The 24422-nt window shown below is 44.1% G+C and overlaps 1 protein-coding gene across 1 annotated transcript in view; it reads left to right on the forward strand.

Annotated features, from left to right (window-relative positions):
- The window catches only part of LOC111556292 (spermatogenesis-associated protein 31D4-like), an 88519-nt gene extending 64402 nt beyond the window's left edge, over window positions 1–24117 (forward strand). The window contains exons 6-11 of the mRNA XM_045042622.1: window positions 7966–8065; window positions 13727–13797; window positions 17888–18042; window positions 18860–18913; window positions 19465–19525; window positions 19809–24117. Of these exons, the coding sequence (XP_044898557.1) occupies window positions 19509–19525; window positions 19809–23052 (3261 nt within the window). The 5' untranslated portion in view covers window positions 7966–8065; window positions 13727–13797; window positions 17888–18042; window positions 18860–18913; window positions 19465–19508 and the 3' untranslated portion in view covers window positions 23053–24117. The remainder of the gene's footprint in view (window positions 1–7965; window positions 8066–13726; window positions 13798–17887; window positions 18043–18859; window positions 18914–19464; window positions 19526–19808) is intronic.
- Window positions 24118–24422: the final 305 nt, after the last annotated feature.

Below are 24422 nucleotides of genomic sequence, written 5' to 3' on the forward strand. Positions count from 1 at the left end.
ATATTGACCAGAAGGGTAACATAAAGGGGAGTTACTATAGTAAAGGCAGCTGAATTCAACGTGGAGAGTAAGGTGGTATCTTTGTGGTTAAAGATCATCTGTCATCGAGAAGTCATTGTAGTGATGGAGTCTTGGCACCAAGATGACCGTCATCGAAAAAGGCAACAGATTAGGATTAGCATGACCAGAAGAATGAAAAGTCCAACAGAGACCCTTAAGAGTCAACCATAAACCTCCCCCAATCCAGGAACTTAACCAATCACTGAAAGAGAGAAAGACTTTGTAAGGCCTCAATTTGGGTATTCATATCTTTTAAGAGCCCTGAGACATTTTTGTGATAGTCTGGGATGTATACCCAGTATTCTGTTTTAATGATAGCATGTGTGCCACCTTGGGCCACTGTTAAAACATCTAAAGCCCTTCTATTTTGTAAAACTGCTTTGTGCATCTGTGTGGCTTCAGTGTCCAGTAAGGAGATGCTGTTTTGTGAGTCATTGAGTGCCTTTATAGTGCATTTATTAAGGGCATCTATATGTCAACTTACACTTTCTAACCCTACAGATGGAGCAAACATGGATGCCAAATGATCATACCATTGGAAAACAGATCATGTCCATCTTTATTTTCAATTTGGAAATTTTCTTTTCTCACACTTAGGTCTTTCATCCATTTTGAGTTTATTTTTGTGTATGGTATAAGAAAGTGGTCTAGTTTCATTCTTCTATATGTTTCTGTCCAGTTCTCCCAGCACCATTTGCTAAAGAGACTATCTTTTTCTCATTGAATATTTTCCTGACAGTCAACGATTGGTTGGCCATACATTTGTGGGTCCACTTCTGGGTTCTCTATCTATTCCATTGGTCTATTTGTCTGTTTTTTGCCAATACCATACCGTCCCGATGATTAGAGCTTTGTAGTAGAGGCTAAAGTCTGGGATTGCGATGCCTCCCGCTTTGAGTTTCTTCTTGAGTATTACTTTGGCTATTCAGGGTCTTTTGTGGTTCCATACAAATTTTAGGATTGTTTGTTCTAGCTTTGAGAAGAATGCTGGTGCAATTTTGATTAAGATTGCACTGAATGTGTAGATTGCCATGGGTATTAAATTTTAATTTAATATTTACTCTTCCAGTCCATGAGCATGGAATGTTTTTCCATTTCTTTGTGTCCTCCTCAATTTTCTTCATAAGCTTTCTATAGTTTTCAGCATACAGTTGAGATCTTTTACATCTTTAGGTAGGTTTATTCCTAGGTATTTTATGGTTCTTGGTGCAATTGTAAGTGGGATCAGTTTCTTTTTTTCTCTTTCTCTTGCTTCATTATTGATGCATAAAAAAGCAACTGATTTCTGTATATTGGTTTTGTACCCTGACTTTGCTGAATTTGTGTATCACTTATAGCAGTCTTTTGGTGGAGTCTTTCAGGTTTTCCATGTAGAGTATCATGTCTGCAAAAAGTGAAAGTTTGACTTCTTTGACAATTTTGATGCCTTTGATTTCATTTTGTTGTCTGATTGCTGAGGCTAGGACTTCCAACACTATGTTAAACAGTGGTGCGAGTGGACATCCCTGTTGTGTTTGTGATCTCAGGGGAAAAGCTCTCAATTTTTCCCCATTGAGGATATTAGCTGTGGGCTTTTCATATATGGCTTTTATGATGTTGAAGTATGTTCCTTCTATCCTGACTTTCTTGAAGGTTTTTATCAAGAAAGCATGCTGTATATTGTGAAATGTTTTCTGAATCTATTGACAGGATCATATGGTTTTTATCCTTTCTTTTATTAATGTGATGTATCACATTGATTGATTTGCAAATATTGAACCAGCCCTGCAGCCCAGGAATGAATCCCACTTGATCCTGGTGAATAATTCTTTTTATATGCTGTTGAATTTGATTTGCTAGTATCTTGTTGAGAATTTTTGCATCCATGTTCATCAGGGATATTGGCCTGTAGTTCTTTTTTGTGGGGTCTCTGTCTGGTTTGGGAATTAAAGTAATGCTGGCTTCACAGAATGAGTCGGGAAGTTTTCCTTCCATTTCTATTTTTGGAACAGCTTGAGAAGGATTGATATGAACTCTGCTTTAAATGTCTGGTAGAGGGGCCCCTGGGTGGCGCAGTTGGTTAAGCGTCCAACTTCAGCCAGGTCACGATCTCGTGGTCCGTGAGTTCGAGCCCCGCGTCAGGCTCTGGGCTGATGGCTCAGAGCCTGGAGCCTGTTTCCAATTCTGTGTCTCCCTCTCTCTCTGCCCCTCCCCCATTCATGCTCTGTCTCTCTCTGTCCCAAAAATAAATAAACGTTGAAAAAAAAAATTTAAAAAAAAAAATAAAAAAAAAAATAAATGTCTGGTAGAATTCCCCAGGGAAGCCATCTGGTCCAGGACTCTTATTTGTTGGGAGATTTTTGATAACTGATTCAATTTCTTTACTAGTTATGGGTCTGTTCAAATTTTCGATTTCTTCTCAGTTGAGTTTTGATAGTGTGTGAGTGTTTAGGAATTTTTCCATTTCTTCCAGGGTGTCCAGTTTGTTGGCATATAATTTTTCATAGTATTCTCTGATAATTGCTTGTATTTCTGAGGGATTAGTTGTAATAAATCCACTTTCATTCGTGATTTATTTGGGTCTTCTCTCTTTTCTTTTTGAGAATCCTGGCTAGAGATTTATTTTTTCAAAAAGCCACCTCTTAGTTTCATTGATCTGTTCTACTGTTTGTGTGTGTGTGTGTGTGTGTGTGTGTGTATTCTATATTGTTTATTTCTACTCTCTTCTTTATTATTTCTCTTCTTTTGCTGGGTTTGGGGTATCTTGGCTATTCTGCTTCTTGTTCCTTTAGGTGTGCTGCTAGATTCTGTATTTGGGATTTTTCTTGTTTCTTGAGATAGGCCTGAATTGCAATGTATTTTCCTCTTAGAACTGCCTTTGCTGCATCCCAGAGGGTTTGGATTGTTGTGTTTTCATTTTTATTTGTTTCCATATATTTTTAAATTTCTTCTTTAATTGCCTGGTTGACCCATTCATTCTTTAGTAGGATGTTCGTTAACCTCCATGCATTTGGAGGTTTTTCAAACTTTTTCCTGTGGTTGATTTCAAGTTTCATAGCATTGTGATCTGAAAGTGTGCATGGTATGATCTCAATTCTTTTATATTTATTAAGGGCTGTTTAACATCAAAACCCTAGAGGAGAAAGCAGGCAACAACCTCTTTGACCTCAGCTGCAGCAATTTCTTATGCGGCACATCTTCAAAGGCAAGGGAATTAAAAGCAAAAATGAACTATTGGGACTTCATCAAGATAAGAAGCTTCTGCAATGCAAAGGAAACAGTCAACAAAACTAAAAAGCAACCAATGGAATGGGAAAAGATATCTGCAAATGACATATTGGATAAAGGGCTAGTATCCAAAATCTATAAAGAAATCACCAAACTCCACACCCAAAAAACAAATAATCCTGTGAAGAAATGGGCAGAAGACATGAGTAGACACTGTTCCAGAGAAGACATCCAGATGGCCAAGAGACACATGAAACTATGCTCAACATCACTCATCATCAGGGAAATAGAAATCAAAGCCACACTAAGATACAACCACATGCTGGTCAGAGTGGGTAAAATGAACAAATCAGGAGACTGTGGATGCTGGTGAGGATGTAGAGAAACATGAACCCTCTTGCAGTGTTCAAGGGTGCAGCTTCTTTGGAAAACAGTATGGAGGTTCCTCAAAAAATTAAAAATAGAACTACCAATGATCCAGCAACAGCACTGCTAAGAATTTACCCTAGGGATACAGGAGTGCTGTTGCATAGGGGACATATGTACCCCAATGTTTATAGGAGCGCTTTCAACAATAGTGAAATTATGGAAAGAACCTAAATGTCCATCAACTGATGAGTGGATAAAGATGTGGTTTATATATACAGTGGAATACTAATTGGCAATAAGAATAAAATGATGCCATTTGCAGCAACACAGATGGAACTGGAGGGTATTATGCTAAGTGAAATAAGTCAGTCAGAGAAAGACAGATACATGTTTTCACTCATATGTGGATCTTGAGAAACTTAACAGAAGACCATGGGGGAAGGGAAGGGGAAAAATATAGTTACATACAGAGAGGGAGGGAGGCAAACCACAAGAGATTTAAATACAGAGAACTGCGGGTTGGTGGGGGAGGGAGGTGAAAGTGGGTGATGGGCATTGAGGAGGGCACCTGTTGGGATGAGCTCTGGGTGTTGTATGTAAGCCAATCTGACAATGAATTATATTTTAAAAAATGAATTTGGAAAGTTAGCTGGGGTAGTGATAATTTTAGCCATGTGTCCATGAATCCAGGCAAAACCTAAGGTACAATGACCTATTGATCCTAGAGGGAGCCATGGCCATATATTAGTTCCACATATCCAGTTAGTTCCATTTGGAGCTAGCCATCTGATCCCAGGTCGCCCTATCCAAATAGTAGCAAACCAGTTGGTAGCCTGAAGTACAATTGTTTGGGAGCATGTTTCTAGTGGTAGCCAACCTAGATAACGTGTGTTACTTGCCCAGGTATCATATGTATGATTTCTTTGTTCCTAGCCTAAAACTGCCTTTTGGCTGAGCTGTATAATGGTGGGTGTGAGCCATAGGAATATATCTCAAATTTGATATGTCATTTTCAGTATAGTGATAAGTAGGGTTTTGTAACTTAGGCACTTGTTGGTGGACATTAATTTGTGGGTTTGCAAAATCAGTTAATATTCTAATAGTTTGAGGGTATGAAAAAGTCTGGTTATGTCCCCGCAAATTCCACGTTTTATTCATCATGGGCTGGGAAGAAACATTTTGATTGGTAATAGGTTTATCTTGAAATATAGTATCTTCATATATTATCTCTGAAATGTAAGCATACAGGGAGTGCCAGTTGTAACCTCGTACTAGATGTACTCAACATGGGCAAAACTCCACACATCCAGCAAGCCATCTGATTTTGTAGTTCGGCATAATGCTGTGCCCACTGCAGAAAGGAATTTGTCAGCTAAGATACATGCATAGAGAATAAAGAGAAAATATTCAACCTTCATTGTCGTTTGAAGAGGAGTTTGAGATCTTCTACAGGATCACAGGAACAAGAAGGCACATTTGTTTGCTCATTGCTTCCTGTGAAGGAGGTATAGGTTTTATTCTGCATACGTGAGTCCATGAAGATTGCCCCTATAATTTTACTGGAGTGGGAATACATAATATGACCCAATATGGGCCTTTCCATTTTGGAGTTCAGTCTCCTGCTGTATTTGACTTCCAATCCTTTAGATAAACCATGTCTCTAGGACTCACATGGGGTGGGTTTTCAGTTACAGTTAAATCAAAACCATACTAAGTAACTTATGAATTAGATCAGCCTCAAGTGAATAATTTAATAATATATTATAATCTTCATCTACTAACAAGTCCACTGTAAGAAATGCTTTTCCATGTAACAACTCAAAAGGGCTGAGTCCCAGAGGTTGCTCTGAAGTGGTTCTTGCTCTGAAAAGTCCTATTGGTAAAAGAGTAACCCAATTTTGCTGGGTCTCTAAGCTAAGTTTAGCATGGTGTCGTTTTAAAATATGATTAGCTTTGTCCACCTTTCCAGAAGATTGTGGATGCCAAGCTGAATTTAGAAAATATTTGATTTTTAAAGCCTGTGCTATTTGTTGGGTTATTTGTGCAGTAAAAGAAGGACCATTGTCACTTTGCAGGGATTACGGAAGGCCAAATCTGGGAATAATTTCTCATAGTGAAACTTTGGTTACTACTTTGGCCTTTCCAGTTTTGCATGGAAAGGCCTCGATCCACCCGGTGAAAGTATCAACAAACACTGATAGGAATTTATAGCCTTTGCAAAGAGGCATCTGTGTAATCAAGCTGCCAGTCCTCTCCTGGATATGATCCACACCTTTGGTTTGGTTTAAAAGTGGGGGTGGGTGCAGACTGCACTCTCTGGGTTTACCTGTGCCCAAACAACACAGGATTGGCAGACCTGTTTTATCGTAGCTGTTAAATTTTCTCCATCAAACACATTGCTGATTAAACGTCTTAGAGCATCTTTGCCCAAATAGGTAGCTTGGTGTAAACCTTGTATTACCTTCCATTGATTAATTTTGGGTATAAAGATTTTTCCCTCACTGTTAACAAACCAGTTCCATGTATCTTTAGTGTAACCTCATTTCTGGGCTATGAGGATCTCCTGGTCTGAATAGATTGGAGTTATGGACTCCATTGAGGTTAAGACTGGCATTAGATTTAGTGTCTGTTTATTTTGTCCTGCCAATTTGGCTGCACAGTCTGCTAAATTGTTTCCTTTATATTCTAGGGTCATATCCTTTGATGACCTTTCAGGTGAATCACAGCTACCTCCTTATGTAGGTGTACAGCCTCAAGAAGAGCAAGAATTTCAGGCCCATATTTGATTGGGGAATTATGGCTTGATAACAGTCCCCTTTTCTTCCAAGTTGCTCCATGGTCATGTAACACCAGAAAGGCATATTTGGAGTCAGTAGAAATAGTAATTTTCATACCCTTTGCCAATTGAAGAGCATGAGTAAGTGCTATTTAGTTCAGCCTTTTGAGAAGAAGTGTTGGTAGAAGGGCTTTTGCCTCAATGGTCTTAATTAAACTATTGCATATCCAGCTTTTCTTTCTCCTTTAACCGTGAAGCAACTACCATCAGTAAACCGACTGTCATCTGCATTTTTAATAGGGGAGTCCTTTAAATCTGGCCTGCTAGAGTAAACAAGATCAATAATTTGTGAGCAATCATGCTCTATCCTGGAAGTATAAATGTCAGGTCCAGGCAAAGGGTAGCTGGGTTTAGAATCTGGCATGCTTTAAGGATTATTTCAGGCATATCTAAAAGCATAGCCTGGTATTTAGTTAGTTGGCCTCCCATCATGCATTGGTAGCCCTTAGTCTCTAGGACACTCTGGACTCGATGTGGAGTCGTCACTGTCAGGGACTGTCCCATACTAAATTTTGAGGCCTCGTCTACCAGGAGGGCTGTTGCAGCCACTGCTGGAAGACAAGTGGGGCTACTTTTCAAGTGACTTTGAAACGGAGTCCACCGCTTTTGTCTCATTTCCTAACTTCTGAGTAAGAACTCCCAAGGCTTATCCCTGTTTCTCTGGTACGTATAAAGTAAAAGTTTTTTCCAAAACCAGGGCTGATGAAAGCCTAGCCTTTAATGTTTGAAAAACCAGCTGGTAAGCTTTTATCCAGAGTAAAGTTTCCTCAATTAAGGGGAAATCCAGGAATCCATATATGGCAAAAACCTGCCATACCTAGGAAAGTACTTTTTTTTTTTTTTTTTTTTTTTTTGGAGTTGGGTGTCCAAGGTGTAATATAGCCTTTTTCCTGTCAAAGGACATGGTATAGTGGTGACCTGGTGTTTGCTCATATCCCAAATATTTTATCTTTTGTTTGGATATTTGCACCATTTTTGGAGAGACACGATATCCTGTCTGCCAAGAAATTAAGTAAAGTTATGGAATTGCTATCAGACATTTCTTTTGTGGGACCACAGATTAAGATATCATCCACATATTGGACTATAGGTCCTTGAGGCAGGGCGATATCATGAAGATCTTTGCTGAGTACAGCCCTGAATAATTGAGGACTGTCTTGAAATCCCTGAGGCAGGACTGTCCAAGTTAATTGAGCAGCTTGTGGGCTAGAGGGTGAGGCCCACTCAAAGGCAAATAGTGGCTGCATTTCCAGACTCACAGGAATGAAAAAGAAGGCATCTTTTAAATCCAATATCGTAACCAGTTGGCATCACCAGGGGTGTCAAGGTAAGGCTTTAGCTCTCCAAGTATTAAAGAGAATAAGCCACCCTCTTCTTTAGTAAGAGGAAATCTGCTTCCCAGTTTATACATTAAATCTCATCCAAGTAATAGAGTGAGACAAGACAGAAGAACTAGGAAAACATGAGTAACCGATTGATTTTTATATTTACAGGTGAAAGGCATTGTCTGATGGCACGTTTTAGTTTCCCTTCTATGCCAACAATTTAATGGTTAGAAAGACAAGTAGGACCGGAATGAGGAATAAGAACAGAGTAAGTGGTTCTTGTATCAATAAGGAAATTGATAAACTTACCTCCCACATCCAGGATAATCTGAGGCTCAGTCATCTTGATGTCAGAGGGAGCTGGACCAGCCTCAGGGACCCATCATTTCAGATTTTCCAGTGTCAGCTCTTGGGCAGGGAAGTGAGTGCCTGACCTCCCCTTTCTCTGGAGATGAGGACAGTCTCTCTTCCACTGTCCTTCCTCTTTACAAGCAGGACATGGTCCAGGAAGAGAGCTCTTGTTGAGAAATTCTTTGTTCCAGTATCCCACTTGGTCACATCTGAAACATGGGGTCTTACCTGATCTTTTATCTGGAGCCCACCCTTGACCTTGCCTGTGGTTAGTCCAGTGTTGTTGGGAGTTCACAATAGTGGCAGCCAATATTTGAGCCTATATCTTACCCTGTAATTTAGCCCTCTGGTCCTGTCCCTGTCTAACTGCCATATCTCTATTATTAAAAGCTCCTGTAGCCACCTCCAAGAGGTATTGAGTAGGAGTTTGAGGGCCTAAAGCCATTTTAGTTAGTTTCTGACATATCAGGTGCAGCAGATTGGTTTATGAAATGCAGGTTTAAAATGGTCACTCCCTCAGGTGTAGTTAGGCCCAAATTTGTATAGTCATGGATAGTTTCTACTAATTGACACTGAAATACAGTGGGATTTTCATCAACTCCTTGGGTGACCCATTGAATCCTGTCACAGTATACAGGTTTAGGGAACCCCTTTTCCTTTCCTTCTATCAGGTAGATAATCATACAATTTTGTCTTTCCCTTCCATGATTATCCTCCTGGTAGTTCCCGTGGGGTTCAGTGTTTGGAGCAGCAGAGCCCCCCACTGGATAGCATTCACTATCTCTCATCGCTACTTCATTAGCGAACTCCTGGGCTCATGCCCAAATTTGTTCTTCTTCCTCGGGGGTACAACAATGAGCTAGTATGATATATATATCTTGCCAAGTGAAATCAAACATAATAGATACTTGTTGAAAGTCCTCAATAAGTTGAGAAGTGTTCTCAGAATACTGCCCTAGTTGTTGTTTTATCTGAGCTAGGTCTGTCATGGAGAAGAGCACATGGACTCTAATTGTGCCCATTTCTCCATTAGTGGCCTCCCTAAGAGGACGCATTCCAAACTTGGGTGGAACTTCTGGAAGATAGGGGGTCCCACTCCTAGTATGTCTAGCTGGACTGGAGGCAGAGCAGTCTTGGGGTCTATAAGGAGAAGGGATAGTAACAGAACAAGCCTCCTCTTTGTTTGGACAAGCCAGTGATTGCCCCGAAGCCAAGGCTTGCTAGGAGGAATGGACCTATTTAGACAATCATTATCCAATACGTCCCAAGTGGGTCTATTAACCTGCTAGATCATTAGGCACATTCTGCAAGAGGCCCTCAGGTCCAATTCCTCATTTAGAGCCATAAAAGCCTGGACATAGGGGACTTCAGTCTACTTGTCTTGCTTCTTGCAGAAGAGATTCAAACAATAGATCATATGGAAGCATAATGTCCCATTAATGGACACTTTCCTCGTCTCCTAAGGGGTACTGAGGCCATGTCTTGTTACAGTAGGAGATTAGTTTTTCTTTAGTTCTTGTAATCCAGATTGTTTCCAGTGGGCCAAAAGGCATCCGAAGGGAGATTCCTTGGGGACAGAAGAAGAGGCTCCCGTGCTTCTCTTTAGGAGAAAAGTAGAGAGAAAAGAGAGAGAAGGTCCATTAACCCTGAGAATGCCCCCCAACTCCCAGGTGGTATCCCTTGTGCAGGATATGTCAAAGGTTCCTGGTGTCGAAGTGACTGGAGGTGTTTCTTGAAGTTGCTATGACCACCAATCAGCCAACCAAGGACTCCTGAAGGGGGAATGCTGCCATCCCCCTGCTTCCCCATTGCATTCTAGATTACAGATGGGTGCCTGTTGTAGGGACCAAAATAATGTACCCTGAAAGCAGTGCCCTAAAAGGCCATGCCTTGAAGAATATGCCCTGACGGCCATGCCTTGATTACCTAGTCTTTGATGAGCATGCTGTGGAGGCTATGCTTTAGTTTCTCGAAAAACCTAAGATTTTTAGCCCATGAAAAACACTAGAAAATTTACGGGGCGGGGGGAGAGCTATCCCATTTTGTATTTTAAGTAGTTAGTAGAGGATATTGACTGAAAACAGTAAAGCTAGGAATCCATCATGATCTAAGTGACATTCCAACACATATAGCCTTTAGAGCCAACTTCCCTAGAAAACGGTCCCTGACTGGGTTTTAATTCCTGTGAGTAGGACCCCTTGGAAGTCACCCAGGTCACTCCTAGGAGGATATCCCAGGGATAAGTCCTGGGCTTTTCCACCCATTTCCCAAAGGGAGAGGCTGGCCAAGACAGAAAGAGGAGAATTCCACCGATACCCAAACTGGAGGTCAGGGATCAGGTTCTGCCGACAGCCTTCAGGCATCCACTAAAGAGTAGCCTTGGCCAGGATTCATCAGTTCCTGTTCGGCCTCCGATTGAGGTTTTCCTCAAAAGGAAATTGGGATTGCACGATGCCAATGTTCCCAACTACATTGGGGGATCAGATGGGAGGAGACCAAGGATCCTGTCACCAGAGACTTGAGAATGGCAGCCTCGCTGTTCACTGTTAACTGGCTGAAGGGTGCCCGTTAGGTGGTTTAAGAGTTTTGTTGAGGAGATAAAGAAAAGAGGGGGTGCTGCCTGTTCTTTCCTTACAGATAGAAGATGTTGATATCCCAGACGAGCCCCCATAGTAAGGTTGCAGGGTTTTTTTTTTTTACCACAGTACCCGGGATTCGTTGTCTTGCCGCTTCAAAGAATGAAGAGGTGGACGCAAAATGTGTAACAGGCACAAGTTTATTAGAGTATAAGTTTAGAAAATAAGAATAGTAGGAAAACTCTCTTTATAGAGAGGGGACATTCAAAAGTGAATGCCCGCAGACTATAGGCAAAGATCTTTGTTTTATAAGGGTCTGGTTAGCACCCCCTTCCCTTCTCCCTCATTCCTTCTCAGGTTCTACCATTATTGACTGGACAGCTGTAGGTGCTGGGTTGTCCATTCCTGACTGGCTCAACTCCATTGTGTGAGGAGTCAGGCTGGTTATACTGTCCCCTGTATGACATAAGTTTTATGGTTTAGCTAGGTATTTTGATTGGTTTAGCTAGGTATTTTGATAGTCAAATTCCTGACGGGAACCTGAGGGGGAGTAGGTGTGTCTCTTCCATTCTTAAGAGGGACCTTAGGCCCGAGGGGGTTTGCTGTAGTCAAACACTTGCAGCATTGTTCCCAAATATGTGTTTTTTCCCATCTAGGGACCTCAGGTCCTAACCCTTCCCTCTCTGCCATTTTATCCTGTTTCCCTACTATAGTGGTGCCCTTCCATTTTGGAATTAAATCCCCTTTTTCTTCCTTTCTTTCTTTCTTTCTTTCTTTCTTTCTTTCTTCCTTCCTTCCTTCCTTCCTTCCTTCCTTCCTTCCTTCCTTCTTTCTTTCCTTTTCTCTTTCTTCCTTCCTCCCTCCCTACTTCCCTTTCCTCCTTCCTTCCTTCCTTCCTTCCTTCCTTCCTTCCTGTCTGTCTGCCTGTCTGCCTGTCTGCCTGTCTGCCTTTTAAATAAACCGGGTCTTCTCAGTTCTAGTAATGGTCAGATCAGGTTTAGGGAGGACATGGTCGGCATATTCGTTTAGAGATTTATGAATTACCCAGGCCTCAAATGAATAATTTAATAAAGCACTATAGTTTTATCTATTGATAGGTCTACAGTGAGAAAAGTCTTTTATGTACAATTGGTGCAGGAATCCATCCCATTTTCCAGTCACTTAAGTAATCATATGCCCATGGTGTCTTGTTACTATCTGCACAGAATAACAAGCACAAAGATTGGTATATCTGTGCTATTGTCACCATTTCTCTGAAGTTTGCTTCAAGTTGTCTAGTTTAGGCTACTATTTAAAGCAATCAGAACTAGAATTCACATCAATAAAGGTATGTCATTGAAAACTTTTTTTTTCTCTCTCAAACCTTCATTTCCAGAGATAGCCAAATGAAGACTATTTTGCTTGTAAAACAAGTCTAATTTTGATTTGGTCTTGGGGCTCCTGGGTGGTTCAGTCAGTTCAGCGTCCAACTTGGGCTGGGGTCATGATCTCGTGGTTTGTGGGTTAGAGCCCCGCAGCACAGAACCTGGAGCCTGCTTCAGGTTGTGTGTCTCCCTTTCTCTGCACCTCCCTCACTTGCACTCTGTGTCTCTACTCTCAAAAACAAATTAAAAAAAAGAAAAGAGATTCCAATGTGGAGGCTAGGTGAATGTGCATGTAATGGTTAGCCTATTAATATGGCTGTATCCAGAGGTTGTACAGTGTAAATTCTTACCAGAGACTCTGTATAAGGGCAGGTCAACAAGGAAGAAGGCATGAGAAAATGAGTGAGAGCTGAGGTATGTATCCATCCCTTTCCAAATTAAGTCCCATGATTAGAGTGTAAATTTTTATTTTTGCCCCCTCTCATAGCATGAGGGAAAGATCTCCCCAAAGTCTCCCTGTGTGCTTCCAGAATGCTGACTCACTACCAGGCTTCACAGTGGAGTATGTTCATTAGACCACAGTTTCTCAAACTTTCTGTGGTGGAGGACCAGTTTGCTTCCTCCCCTGCTCCTCCATCTACTGTGGGCTGACACTTTCATAAAATACAATGTAAATGAATCACTGAAAAAATGACACACAAAACAAAGACAAACAGAATACAAACCTGATATTTAAATTACTAGGCTCAAATATTCTGTCAAATTGCAACAGACAAAATACATCCGTGGTAACCTAGTGTGGGGGCAGGAGGAATGAGAAGACGGAAGGATGCATGAAACCTATGGGGAAAAGCTTCTTTTTTGAATAATGAAAATGTTCTAAACTTGACTGTGGTGACTGAATGCACAACATTGTGAATACACTAAAAGCCACTGAATTATACACTTTTAATGGGTGAATTGTAGGTAGGGTATGTGAATTAAGTCTCAGTAAAGTGGTCTAAAACAAAAGATTATAGGAGCTTTATTCATACTTGCCAAACCTGGGAAGCAGCCAAGGTGTCCTTCCATAGGTGAGTGGATAAATCAACTCTGGTTTCTCCAGACAGTGGATATTATCCAACGCTAAAAAGGCATAAGCCACTAAGTCATGAAAAGACATGGAAGATCTTTAAATGCATATTACTAAGTGGAAGAAGCCAATCTGAAAAGGCCACACACTGTATAATCATACGATATGAAAGTCTGGAAGAGAAACAACTCTGAAGACAGTAAAAAATCAGTGGGTGCCAGGGATAAGGGGGCAAGATGGGATGAATAGGCAGAGCACAGAGGATTTTAGGGCAGTGCAGCTACTCTGTGTGACACTACAGTGGAGGACACATGTCATCACACATGTTCAAGCCCATAGAACGTCCAACACCAAGAGTGAACGCTAATGTAAAGTATGACTTTGAGTGATAATGATGTGTCAGTGTAGGTCCACTGATTGTAATAACTGCCCCATGCTGGATCTGGGCATTGATAGTGGGGGGAGGCTATGTGTGTGTGGTAGGGAGGAAGAGGGGCATATGGGAACTCTGTACTTTCTGCCTAATTTTGCTGTGAACCTAAAACTGCTCTAAAACTGCTCTACAGAAAGAAAAAGAGGAGGAGGAAACAGAAGAAAGAAGAGGAAGAAGAAGTCCCGAATACCTCACCAGGCTCAGGTCAGTTGGCACCTGTTGTAAAAATTTCTCTGGCCTTCTCTCTTCTCCTTCCTGGGAGAAGAATTGATTACTCTGATTTCTGCGTTTTCATTATGTTCTTATTCCTACTTCCTTTACTGTTCATATCACTTTTCATAGCCATTTACAGGACTCACTAAACTATGACCTGCCCAAGCGTTGAGGTGATACCATATTTTGTTGATATTTCTACTAGAAATACTACACTGTAGAGTTCAATAAAAGTTTGGTGTGTGATGGAACGAGAGACATTTTATAGCCAGTTTGTATCTTAAATGCAGTTTAAACAGATTTTGCCCGAGACTGTGTTCTACAGGCTTTTTGGAATCCTGAAAATAGCCGTTCCCCATGTGGCTCATCCCAGGGACACTGATGAGGATGGGAAAGAGAGAGCACTGGGGACTGGTCCTAGGAAATGGAAAACATATGAGAATCATTTTAAAAATCTTTTTTAATGTGGGGCACCTGGGTGGCTCAGTCGGTTGAGCGTCTGACTTCGGCTCAGGTCGTGATCTCACGGTTCATGGGTTCGACCCCCACATCAGGCTCTGTGGTGGTAGCTCGGAGCCTGGAGCCTGAATCGGGTTCTGTGTCCCTACTCTCTGCCCCTCCCCTGCTCACCATGTGTCTCTTTGTCTCACTCTCAAAAATAAATAAAAACATTTGAAATGTTTTTTAATGTTTGTTTTTTGAGAGAGAGAGAGAGAGCATGAACAGGGGAGAGACAGAGAGAGAGGGAGACACAGAATCCTGGAGACACAGTCTCCAGGCTCTGAGCTGTCAGCACAGAGCCTGATTTGGGGCTTGAACCCGCGAACCATGAGATCATGACCTGAGCCGAAGTCAGATGCTTAACAGACTGAGCCACCTGGTGCCCCAAACATATGAGAATCATAAACCAATGACTTCTCCTTACTTATCTATATGGAATGTCTTCAAATATAAGCATATCATTGTCCTAGAGCTTTTGGAAAATACAGCTTCTTGGACACAATCTAAACTAGCACAGTATGAACCAGACTTCTATGTGGTGACCCAGGTCAGCTGGGAAGATGTCACAGCTGACATGTGAGAACACCTCACTCTACCAAAAGCCATCTCTGCTACCTCGGGATGGCTGCCTGAAATGCTCCTGTGAGAGCTTTATATTAAGGCTTAGGGGTTAGATGTATGTAAACTGTGTGAGATGTATGGCATGTTAAGCTTTGTTATTCATTTATGACTTCCTGAGAGTCGTACATAATCTAGTTCTTGAAAGCAGGTTCTCAGAGGGCAATCGAAGAAACCTATAAAGACTTTGGTGCCAAGAATGAAAAGGAAAAAGTACCTAAGGGGATGATAGAATAACAACAACAACAAAAATTTTCTTCTAGCATTTAATACACAAAGTAAATATTCGTAGCCACACAACTGCTTTAATTGTAGGACTAGGGTGACTATTTTAAGAAGTCACTTAATGTTTAAAAGAGAGGTGTTGAGAACATTGGGGATTTCATTGTCAGGGCTCTGCTATTTCCTAGTTAGGTGATCTTGAGAAGTCATTTACCCTCTCTTAGATTCAGTTTTTTTCTTTGATAAAAGGGGCAATAGATACCTGTCCTGCTTACATCATGGGTGATTGTGAAACCTGCTTGCATCATAGGGTGATTGTGAGGTTGCTGCAAGTAAAATGCTTAAGTGTTGGCAAATGATTTATAACTGATGTTAGCATAAATATTGGCAAATCATTTGTATTTGATGTTAGCTGTGAACCTCCCCTACTAAATATCAGTGGAGGTAATTTCAGTGCTGTCAACAACAACAAAAAACCCCCCAAAAACAGGTGTACCATCAATCCCTCATTCCTTTAAATTTTGAAGGCTCTTTGGGGCGCCTGGGTGGCTCAGTTGGTTAAACGTCCCACTTCAGCTCAGGTCATGATATCACAGTTTCCAGAGGGCCAAAAGGCATCTGAAGGGAGATTCCTTGGGGACAGAAGAAGAGGCTCCCGTGCTTCTCTTTAGGAGAAAAGTAGAAAAGAGAGAGAAGATCCATTATGCCTGAGAATGACCCCCGACTCCCAGGTGGCATCCCTTGTGCAGGATATGTCAAAGGTTCCTGGTGTCAAAGTGACTGGAGGTGTTTCTTGAAGTTGCTATGACCACCAATCAGCCAACCAAGGACTCCTGAAGGGGGAATGCTACCATCCCCCTGCTTCCCCATTGCATTCTAGATTACAGATGGGTGCCTGTTGTAGGGACCAAAATAATGTACCCTGAAAGCAGTGCCCTAAAAGGCCATGCCTTGAAGAATATGCCCTGACGGCCATGCCTTGATTACCTAGTCTTTGATGAGCATGCTGTGGAGGCCATGCTTTAGTTTCTCGAAAAACCTAAGATTTTTAGCCCATGAAAAACACTAGAAAATTTACGGGGGGTGGGGGGGAGAGCTACCCCATTTTGTATTTTAAGTAGTTAGTAGAGGATATTGACTGAAAACGGTAAAGATACGAATCCATCATGATCTAAGTGACATTCCAACACATATAGCCTTTAGAGCCAACTTCCCTAGAAAACGGTCCCTGACTGGGTTTTAATTCAATCAGGTACTGATATGGCTGGCTCCCAGTGGAGGTCTCCCAGCCTGAAGCAGCTAGACCAGAGATGGGGAGGGGATCACATTAGACCAATGAGGAGGAAACCTCACATGAGAGTCTTAAGATTGGCAGCTGTCCTGGTTAGTTAGGTGGCTGTCCCATGCCCAAGACAGACAACTTTGTATAAAGGACAAGAATAAAGAGAGGGCATCAAGTTTCTGGGTCTCATTACCATTCTAGCCAGGGTACTAACTTCCAGCCAAAAGGCAGGCTTTCTTCTCCCTGTAGAGTAGCCATGGGTTAGAGAATTGCAGCCTGAGAAATCGATATGAAAGTGTTCCAATAAAGGCATATTTTTTCGAAAAGCCCCTGAAATAAGAGTAAAGGAAGAAAAGAGAGAGTATACTCACTGAAATCGCACAGGCTCAGAGTCCCAATGAAAAGAGTCAACGTGCCATGCTGGGGACCAAATGATGAAGTTTTGAGGTGATGGTGGGGGGATGGTCTGGAGCCGATGGCCAAGAAAGAATTCTTGAAGACGTCTTTGGTACAAAAAGGTGGTTTTATTTTTTTGTTTTTAATTTTTTTTTTCAACATTTATTTATTTTAGGGACAGAGAGAGACAGAGCATGAACGGGGGAGGGGCAGAGAGAGAGGGAGACACAGAATCGGAAACAGGCTCCAGGCTCTGAGCCATCAGCCCAGAGCCCGACGCGGGGCTCGAACTCACGGACCGCGAGATCGTGACCTGGCTGAAGTCGGACGCTTAACCGACTGCGCCACCCAGGCGCCCCACAAAAAGGTGGTTTTATTAAAGCACAGGGACAGGATCCATGGGCAGAAAGAGCTGGACTATAAGTGTTGGGGGATACTTTTATGGAGTTGGCGGAGACAAAGTCAAGAGAGAGTTCCTAAAGGGATTTTCATAGTCTAAAGACTCAGATAATTGGAGGCCTGGCTATAGTCAGAATAAGGTTGTTTTTCCCTCAGGCAAAGCATTAACATTAAGACAGTAGGGGGTTCCTGGACATTAGGCTGTTGACAGGATTGCCTTTTCTGGTGAACTGGTGGAGACTCTTTATCAGTTCAGCCATTTGTTTTTTGTCCTTTCTTGGGTTTGAGTAGCCTGGAGTTATCTAAGGAATATCACACATTGCCCACAGTTGGCAGGTAGGGGATTGTGTGCTAGCTTGTGCTTGGCCCCTCAGCCAGCCTCAGGCTCCCTCCTCAATAGGATGAAAAGTTGAGGTAGGAAAACAGGATGCAGGGTAGGGCAGAGGGACCTGCAGGAGGAGAGAGGTGGAGGGACCTTCTGGGCTGGTAGGTGGGGGAGGGGCTTTGGGCACACCCTCTCCAATTGTCCCCTCCCCCAACCCTCAGAAACCTTTTGTGACTTTTCAGTGCTCTGTGATGTAAGCCTGGAGAGTTATATAGTCAGGCATCGGCACACTCGGAGCTCAGTTACCTCTAGGCAGCTTTGTGATGCTCTCATTTCAGAATAGTGCTACTGAACCATGTTGTGCTTTGGCTCAACATGCTTCGAGACTGACCCCAACTTCACCTTCTTGTATGGGTTGGGGTTGCTTCTTCTGTTCCTGTGCTACCTGATGGGGATTCCATTTCCAACTAGGAACACCAAACCCATCCAAAAGGTAAGGAATCCTGGAGGAGTCCTGAACAGACATTCGTATTGTTTCTACTTCTAGTCCCAAATTTTAAAATGAGTTTGGTAGGATTAGACACAACTAAAATGGGAAGTCTAAAAGAAGAGACACTCACTCCTCTAGGAAGAGAGTACTGGCAGGGCTAAGGGTTAAGAAAGTACTAACTAAGGTTTAGTACTTATCTGGCTGTGGTGGCGGGTCTTGGATAAAATCCCAAACATAAGGATTCTGTAGTCTTAGTTTGGGTTTAGAGAGTATGGGATGTGTGTAAGAGAACAAGGTTCCCCAGCACTTGATCATGGGTCACCTTCTCATGTAAGATTTCACTCGACCGAGCCTTCATGTTGGGCTGATCAGGAGAAGAGTGCTAAGCCTCTGAGACACACTGAGCAGAGACTAGGGTCCAAGCTCTGTCCCAGGATACAGGGTCCTACCTGATGGAGCACTGATGTGACTGTTGGTCCTCAGTTTGTTTTTTTTCCTTTAAGTTAGAAAGTATACACATGCGCACGTGCGCGTACACACACACACACACACACACACACACACACACACACACAGAGGGTGGCCCCAGGAGGAGCAGAGAGAGGGAGAGAGAGAATCCCAAGTGGTCTCTGCTCTGACAGCACAGATGGGGACCTTGAATTCACTGGAGACCAGTGAACAGAGATCATGACCTGAGCTGAAATCAAGTGTCAAACGCTTAACTGTCTGAGCCACCCAGGCACCCCAAGAATGTCTCCCATTTCTGAGAGCAGAGTGAGAGATGAGTCCCAGGATCCTCATTCTTTCATTTTCATTCTAGCGTCTATTCTAGCGTCTAGAGCCAAGAGGAGGAGGAAAGGCGGTACACTGAAAGGTAAGGTTCTGCTTGTTCCACATGAGCTCTCCAAGGGTGACCCTTCCTGTCCTTTCCATGAGGTTCCAGTTCCATGATTTCTGAGGATGTCAGCTACTAGACACAGTGCCCCTCTGAAAATGGAGGCCTCAGAACACTCAGAACTGGAGGCCCTTAGATTCCTTGCTCTGCCCAACACTGAGTGTGGAGCCATGGTGGACCTGGGCAATCAATGGTTGTTGCCCAGTGGTGGCCGTGTGAGATGTCAGGAGTCAGAACTTCTGTCTCCTGATTTTGTGCAAGACCTGTGACATCACGGATACTCAGGATTCCTCCCTGAGGTAACCACGGCCTTCTGTGCTTCACAGAGGTGGTTTGAGCATCACATGATGTAATGAAAATGAAATACTTTAATGCGATACCATGTGTCACATCATTGACCATTTGACCTCATCTACCGATTATTGGGGCATTCAGAATCTAATATCGCAAGGGTGTCTCACAAAGGGACTCCTGTATAATACCTGTGTTTCTACCTTCACTACATATAACCCACTCTCCTGGTTTCCCAGGTTGGAAATGCCTTCAGAGAGAAGAGGAAGAGATAAGGAAGCTGATGAGTAATAGAAGGAGGTGACTACTCTTTCCCCTTCTATCCTGATCCCTCCTAGAGCATGATTTATGCAATTGTATGAATTCAGTGCAACCTGCCAGTCATGGGAGGGGGGTAGCCATAGGAATGGGTACGTGAATGAGGGCCCTGGGGTGAAGGTTACTGAGTGTATTATGAAGTCATAAATGTGGGGCATTGTGAAGGAGCAGCAGGCTTCAGGTGGTCCCTCCCTTGGCAGGTCAGCAGGTGCTCCTTCCCTTGTTCTGGCCCTGGCTGCAGCTTTGTACCTCCTGTCTCCTGCAGCCCCCTAGGCCGGCAACGTGATACAATCCACTTTCGTCAACTGTTATGTCCAGACCCCTTCTGTGAGGTGTGTAATAACACAACTGCTGAGATCAATCGGATGCTGTACCCAGAGGCCCTCGAAGATGCTACTTCCTTGGGTTCCACAGCTCCTGTGACTGACTCATTGTTCACTTCATCCCCTGCCTTCTCAGCAGACCCTCCAGGAGACCTAACATCAGCCTCTCTGCCTGAGCCTTCCCTGCCACTTGCCTCCACCTTCCCACCTAACCCAATGACCCCCTTGGCTGACTATGTTCCACTCTCACCACCGGATCACTCTTTGCCACCACAGCCTTGTCCTCCCTTGGAATCTGATTTCCCTGAGGACCATTTCCCAGCCCAACCCCTTGCCTTTTCCCCTCTCCCACCATGTGATGCTCAGACAGCGGACCCTGTTGTTCAACCAGAGGCCAAATTGTCTCTAAATACCATCTTCTCTCTTGGCTCCACCGTTTCCCAAGATGTCAACTACTTATCGGAGTTGTCCCAGACAAAGAATCCCACTGAGACCTGTGCTTGTCATCATGCACCACCAACCCTGTCTGTTTCACCACCACCAGACAGCACTTTAACTGTGGCTCAGTCTAAATCAATTTCCATCACCTTGAAGCCTGTTCCGGAGAACTCATCTCCAGATGGCCCTGTTGGATTGTCCACTCATATCCCAACAACCACAGGCATTGACCATGCAAGCTTGTGTGTCTCAGACTTCTCTTGGTGGAAAACTCATGCCAAAGACTTCTTCCCTTCTACCTTGGCTCAATGTGATTTCAGCCAAGAGATTCTTGCCCTCCGTTCTGAGGCTTCTTCCAGGGGAGACCCTGTGGCCTACGTTGTAGAGCCTGGTAACCTGTCTTTCCTCAGCCCCGAAGTCCTGGCACTTCTGGAGAAACAAGTCCAAAAGAGGAGTGATTTCTTGATATGGAAGGGAAAGAAGGGTTCTTTTCCCAAACAACTCAGGCCAGACTACACACTAAATTCTTTGGGAAAAATGTCAGAGTCAGTTGCTGCCCAGCCTGGCTTGGCAGCCTCCCTTCCTTTCTGGAATAGCAAAGACAAATCAAAGGAGCTGCATGTGCATCAGCAGCCCCCCTATCCTACAACCTTGGTAGAGGTCCATTTACAGCAAACACCTTTGCAGCTCTTCTGGGGTCTCCCAACTCTGCATACTGAGTCTTTGCCATCTGTTGCCCATGTCTCAGAGGATTGTTCCTCAACCTTTATTTTCAATAGAATCTCTACCTCCACAGACCAGGAATCCCCAGGACTTCCCTCTCCACTTCCTCAGGCCCTGCCTGAGATCCAGCCTCAATCCCTGCCTCAACCCCAGCCTGAACCCCAGCCTCAACCCCAGCCCCTACCTCCCACTCAAGTCCAGCCTGAGACCTACCTTCAATCCCCACTCCCAATAATGCCATCTAGTCCTCTACCCCAGATTAAGAGCTGTGGAGTGTGTTTTCATAGACCCCAGAATGAATTGGAGTCTCTCATCCCCTCTGAAATTCAAGACCTAGAATGGAATGTTTTGCAGAAGCAACAGGCAAGTTTGTGGGGTTTACCCGCTGTGGTTCAGAGATCCCATGAGGCCTTTTGTCCTTTGGCTCCTAACCTGTCTAACCGCCGGGCCTTCCAGGCCCATGGTGCAGTCTCTATCCTTCCTGGACAGTTTCCTCTCAGTGATGAGCTTCGTAAGAAACTAGAGCATCACCTCCGAAAGAGGCTCATCCAGCACCGGTGGGGCCTTCCCCGCAGGATCCATGAGTCTCTATCACTGATGAGGCCTCCGAAGAATTTTTCAAACATACCTGAGATGGGGCACTATCGTAGACTCCAACAGACCTCTAAGAGTCAGAGTAGCAACACTCTAAATGTTGGGTTGAGCCCACCTGAAAGCTTCCATGAGGGGGACTCAGAAATGCTTCAGCTAGAGGACCCCTTTGGGAAGGATCTGGGAAACAGCCCAGAGAATGGGCCAAAAGATCATCTGTTGAGTGACCCAGAGAGCTCTTCAGATAAGGATATGGGGTACGATGCTGAGGAAGAACTTATGAGCCCATCCGAGAATACATCAAGGGCATCTGTGGAGAGACTAGGCCAAAGGCAACTTGAAAATGTCCTCAGAATACATCTGAGCAAAAAGTTGGAGGAAATCAATGAGGGTCAGCTCCCCGGGACCGTGCATAGTTCATGGCACACTATGAATCAGACATTGCTTCATCCTGAGAAATCCCACACTGAAATACAACAGAGAGTTCTGCCACCATCAGTGGGTGGGGAATATTGCCTGAATACCTCCCGGGAGCTTTCCTTCATTGAATCTAATGCACAGCAGATGCTGGAGTCCCATATTAAACAATTCCATCATAGAAAGGTAGAGGGCCTTCCCCCTAAGGACCTTGAATCCATAGCTATCTTTAAATTGAAAGAGGCCCCATCCCAGTCCTTATCCCATTCGAACCTTCCCTGCTCAACCAACCTGATTTCTGAGGCCAACTCTAAATCTGGGGACTTCAAGTCCCTTAGAGGAAGCTCTAAATCTCTCCATGGAGACAAAGTGGGAACAGCAAATTCAGCCCCCATCCTGGATCATTCTCTCCCTGCCACCTCAACTGTGGGCAAGGAAGGACAGGGAATCCCAGCAAAATCACCGCGTCCTATCAACCATGGGCTTGCAGAAAAAGTTCAGAAAATGAAGGATGGCAGACAGACTCTTCAACCTATCAGACATAGCAGCATAGGCAAAGCAAGCCAGACACAGACTGTGCCAGCCAACAGAATGCCCTCAAAGCAGCCCGCAAGGCAAGCTGGCACCAGGCGTGAGCCAAAGGATAAGACCATAAATACCAGTGATAGAGTCAAGATGCAACAGGGCAAAATGGTGGTGAATCCAGAACCTGTTTCTGTGCCCAAAGTGTCCAGGGAGTTATTCAGGGCTGAGGAGCTAGATGGGCGTCAATCAAAACCTAGAGATAGCTTGACAACCAGCCAGACAGGAAGCCCCCAAATGATAAATATGAATGCAAATAAGGACAAACGTACCATGACCATTAAAAGCCACCCACCAAACACATCAATTCCCCAAGATCCTAATTTAACAGAATGCCTGTATAAGGTTTTAAAGCTTAAATTGGAGCAAAGACAGCAGAGCTGGGCCCAGAGCAAAGACAACGACCTGCCCCCCTCGATTCCAAGGCCTCCCTGACTCATGACCAGGAGGACTCCAGTGGGGACATGGGAGCTTCCTAGGTGCTTCACGTCCGTGTGCAGGACACAGGAATTAGTACGGAACAGCAGCAGGATACGTGGGTCCCTAAGCATGTCTTAGGGAAGCACCAGCACAAGAATCTCCCACCAGCTACAGAGACAGTGAGCCCTCCGTGTTCCAAAGCACAAGAGTTTGGTGGAGGGGATGCAGGGTTGGGGACATCCCAGCCTATAGGGAAGAGTTGCCCTCTTCGGGACGTGGCACTGGCGGAGAAGCCTGGGAGCCAATCCTCCCGCACCCTATCACAGAAGGGTCAGCCTCCCCCTGAAAGCCTTTTCAGAAAAAAAGTGAAGGCTATTTTACAATGGCTGAATCCTGGCAGAAAGTGCAAAAGACAAGAAACCTCCCAGGAAAAGGGCATCCTGCCATGTGTGCAAAGCAGAGGCATGGTTCAAGGTAGAGCTGCCTTTACTGGGAGGACCGAAGCTCAGAAACTCAGGAAAGATGTTGGGAAGTTCTTAGAAGAGAAGATGGGGCACCGGCATGCTACAGATAGCGCCTGTCCTCAACAGCCCCTTCTGTCCTCAGCCAAGTTTGGGAAACCTCGGAAGGAAGCACAAGTGCAGGCCCAGGCACAGCCTGCCCAGGGGCCTCCTCTCAGCTACAGGGCTCCCTCCTGTAAAGAGAGAAATACCAAGTCCTGTCACCAAGAAGCTGTCTTTGTGGGCCACAGCCATTCTCCAAGTATTAGACAGATCAGGGACAAGGGCAGACACCCCCAGGAAGCTGTGGCCCTTAAGGGCCAGCTGTTGTGTCAGAACCATCGCCTGTCTGTGCCCCACAGGGAGCCTGTGCCCCACCCACACTGCACCTGCAGACATCAAGCTGGCCAGGGGCCTCCAGCCACTCTCACCACTGCTAAAGGCACGCTATACGGAGATCTGTGTCTATCATTTAGACAGAAAACCCTTCTCCAGAATTTCCAGAGGGGGAAATTTCCCAGCCCGAATCCCACAAAATAATCCCTTTGATTCTCCCCAGTAAACATTTCTCTAACAGTGATATCTGTTCTGTGTACTGTGTTGGTTCAAGGTGACCAGTCCCCCTGTTGAGGGGGATCTCTTGGGGGACCATGTAGTCCAAGCCCATTTCCTCTCTGATGAAATTTGAGGAGATGGGCTCTGTTCTCCTGCCTCTTAGCAGCTCTCTCCTTTACCCTCACTGAACGATTTATACCTTTTAGAGTAAGTCTTCTCTATCTAAGGAGGATCAAAGACAGGTATAGTTTTCAGAACATAATGATTAAGCCACTGTTTCCTTCTTGCCTGCTAGTGTTCCAGTGGCTTCCAGTTACCAGAGGATCGCAC

This window comes from Felis catus, chromosome D4, assembly GCF_018350175.1.
Source record: "Felis catus isolate Fca126 chromosome D4, F.catus_Fca126_mat1.0, whole genome shotgun sequence".
Classification (NCBI taxonomy): domain Eukaryota; kingdom Metazoa; phylum Chordata; class Mammalia; order Carnivora; family Felidae; genus Felis; species Felis catus.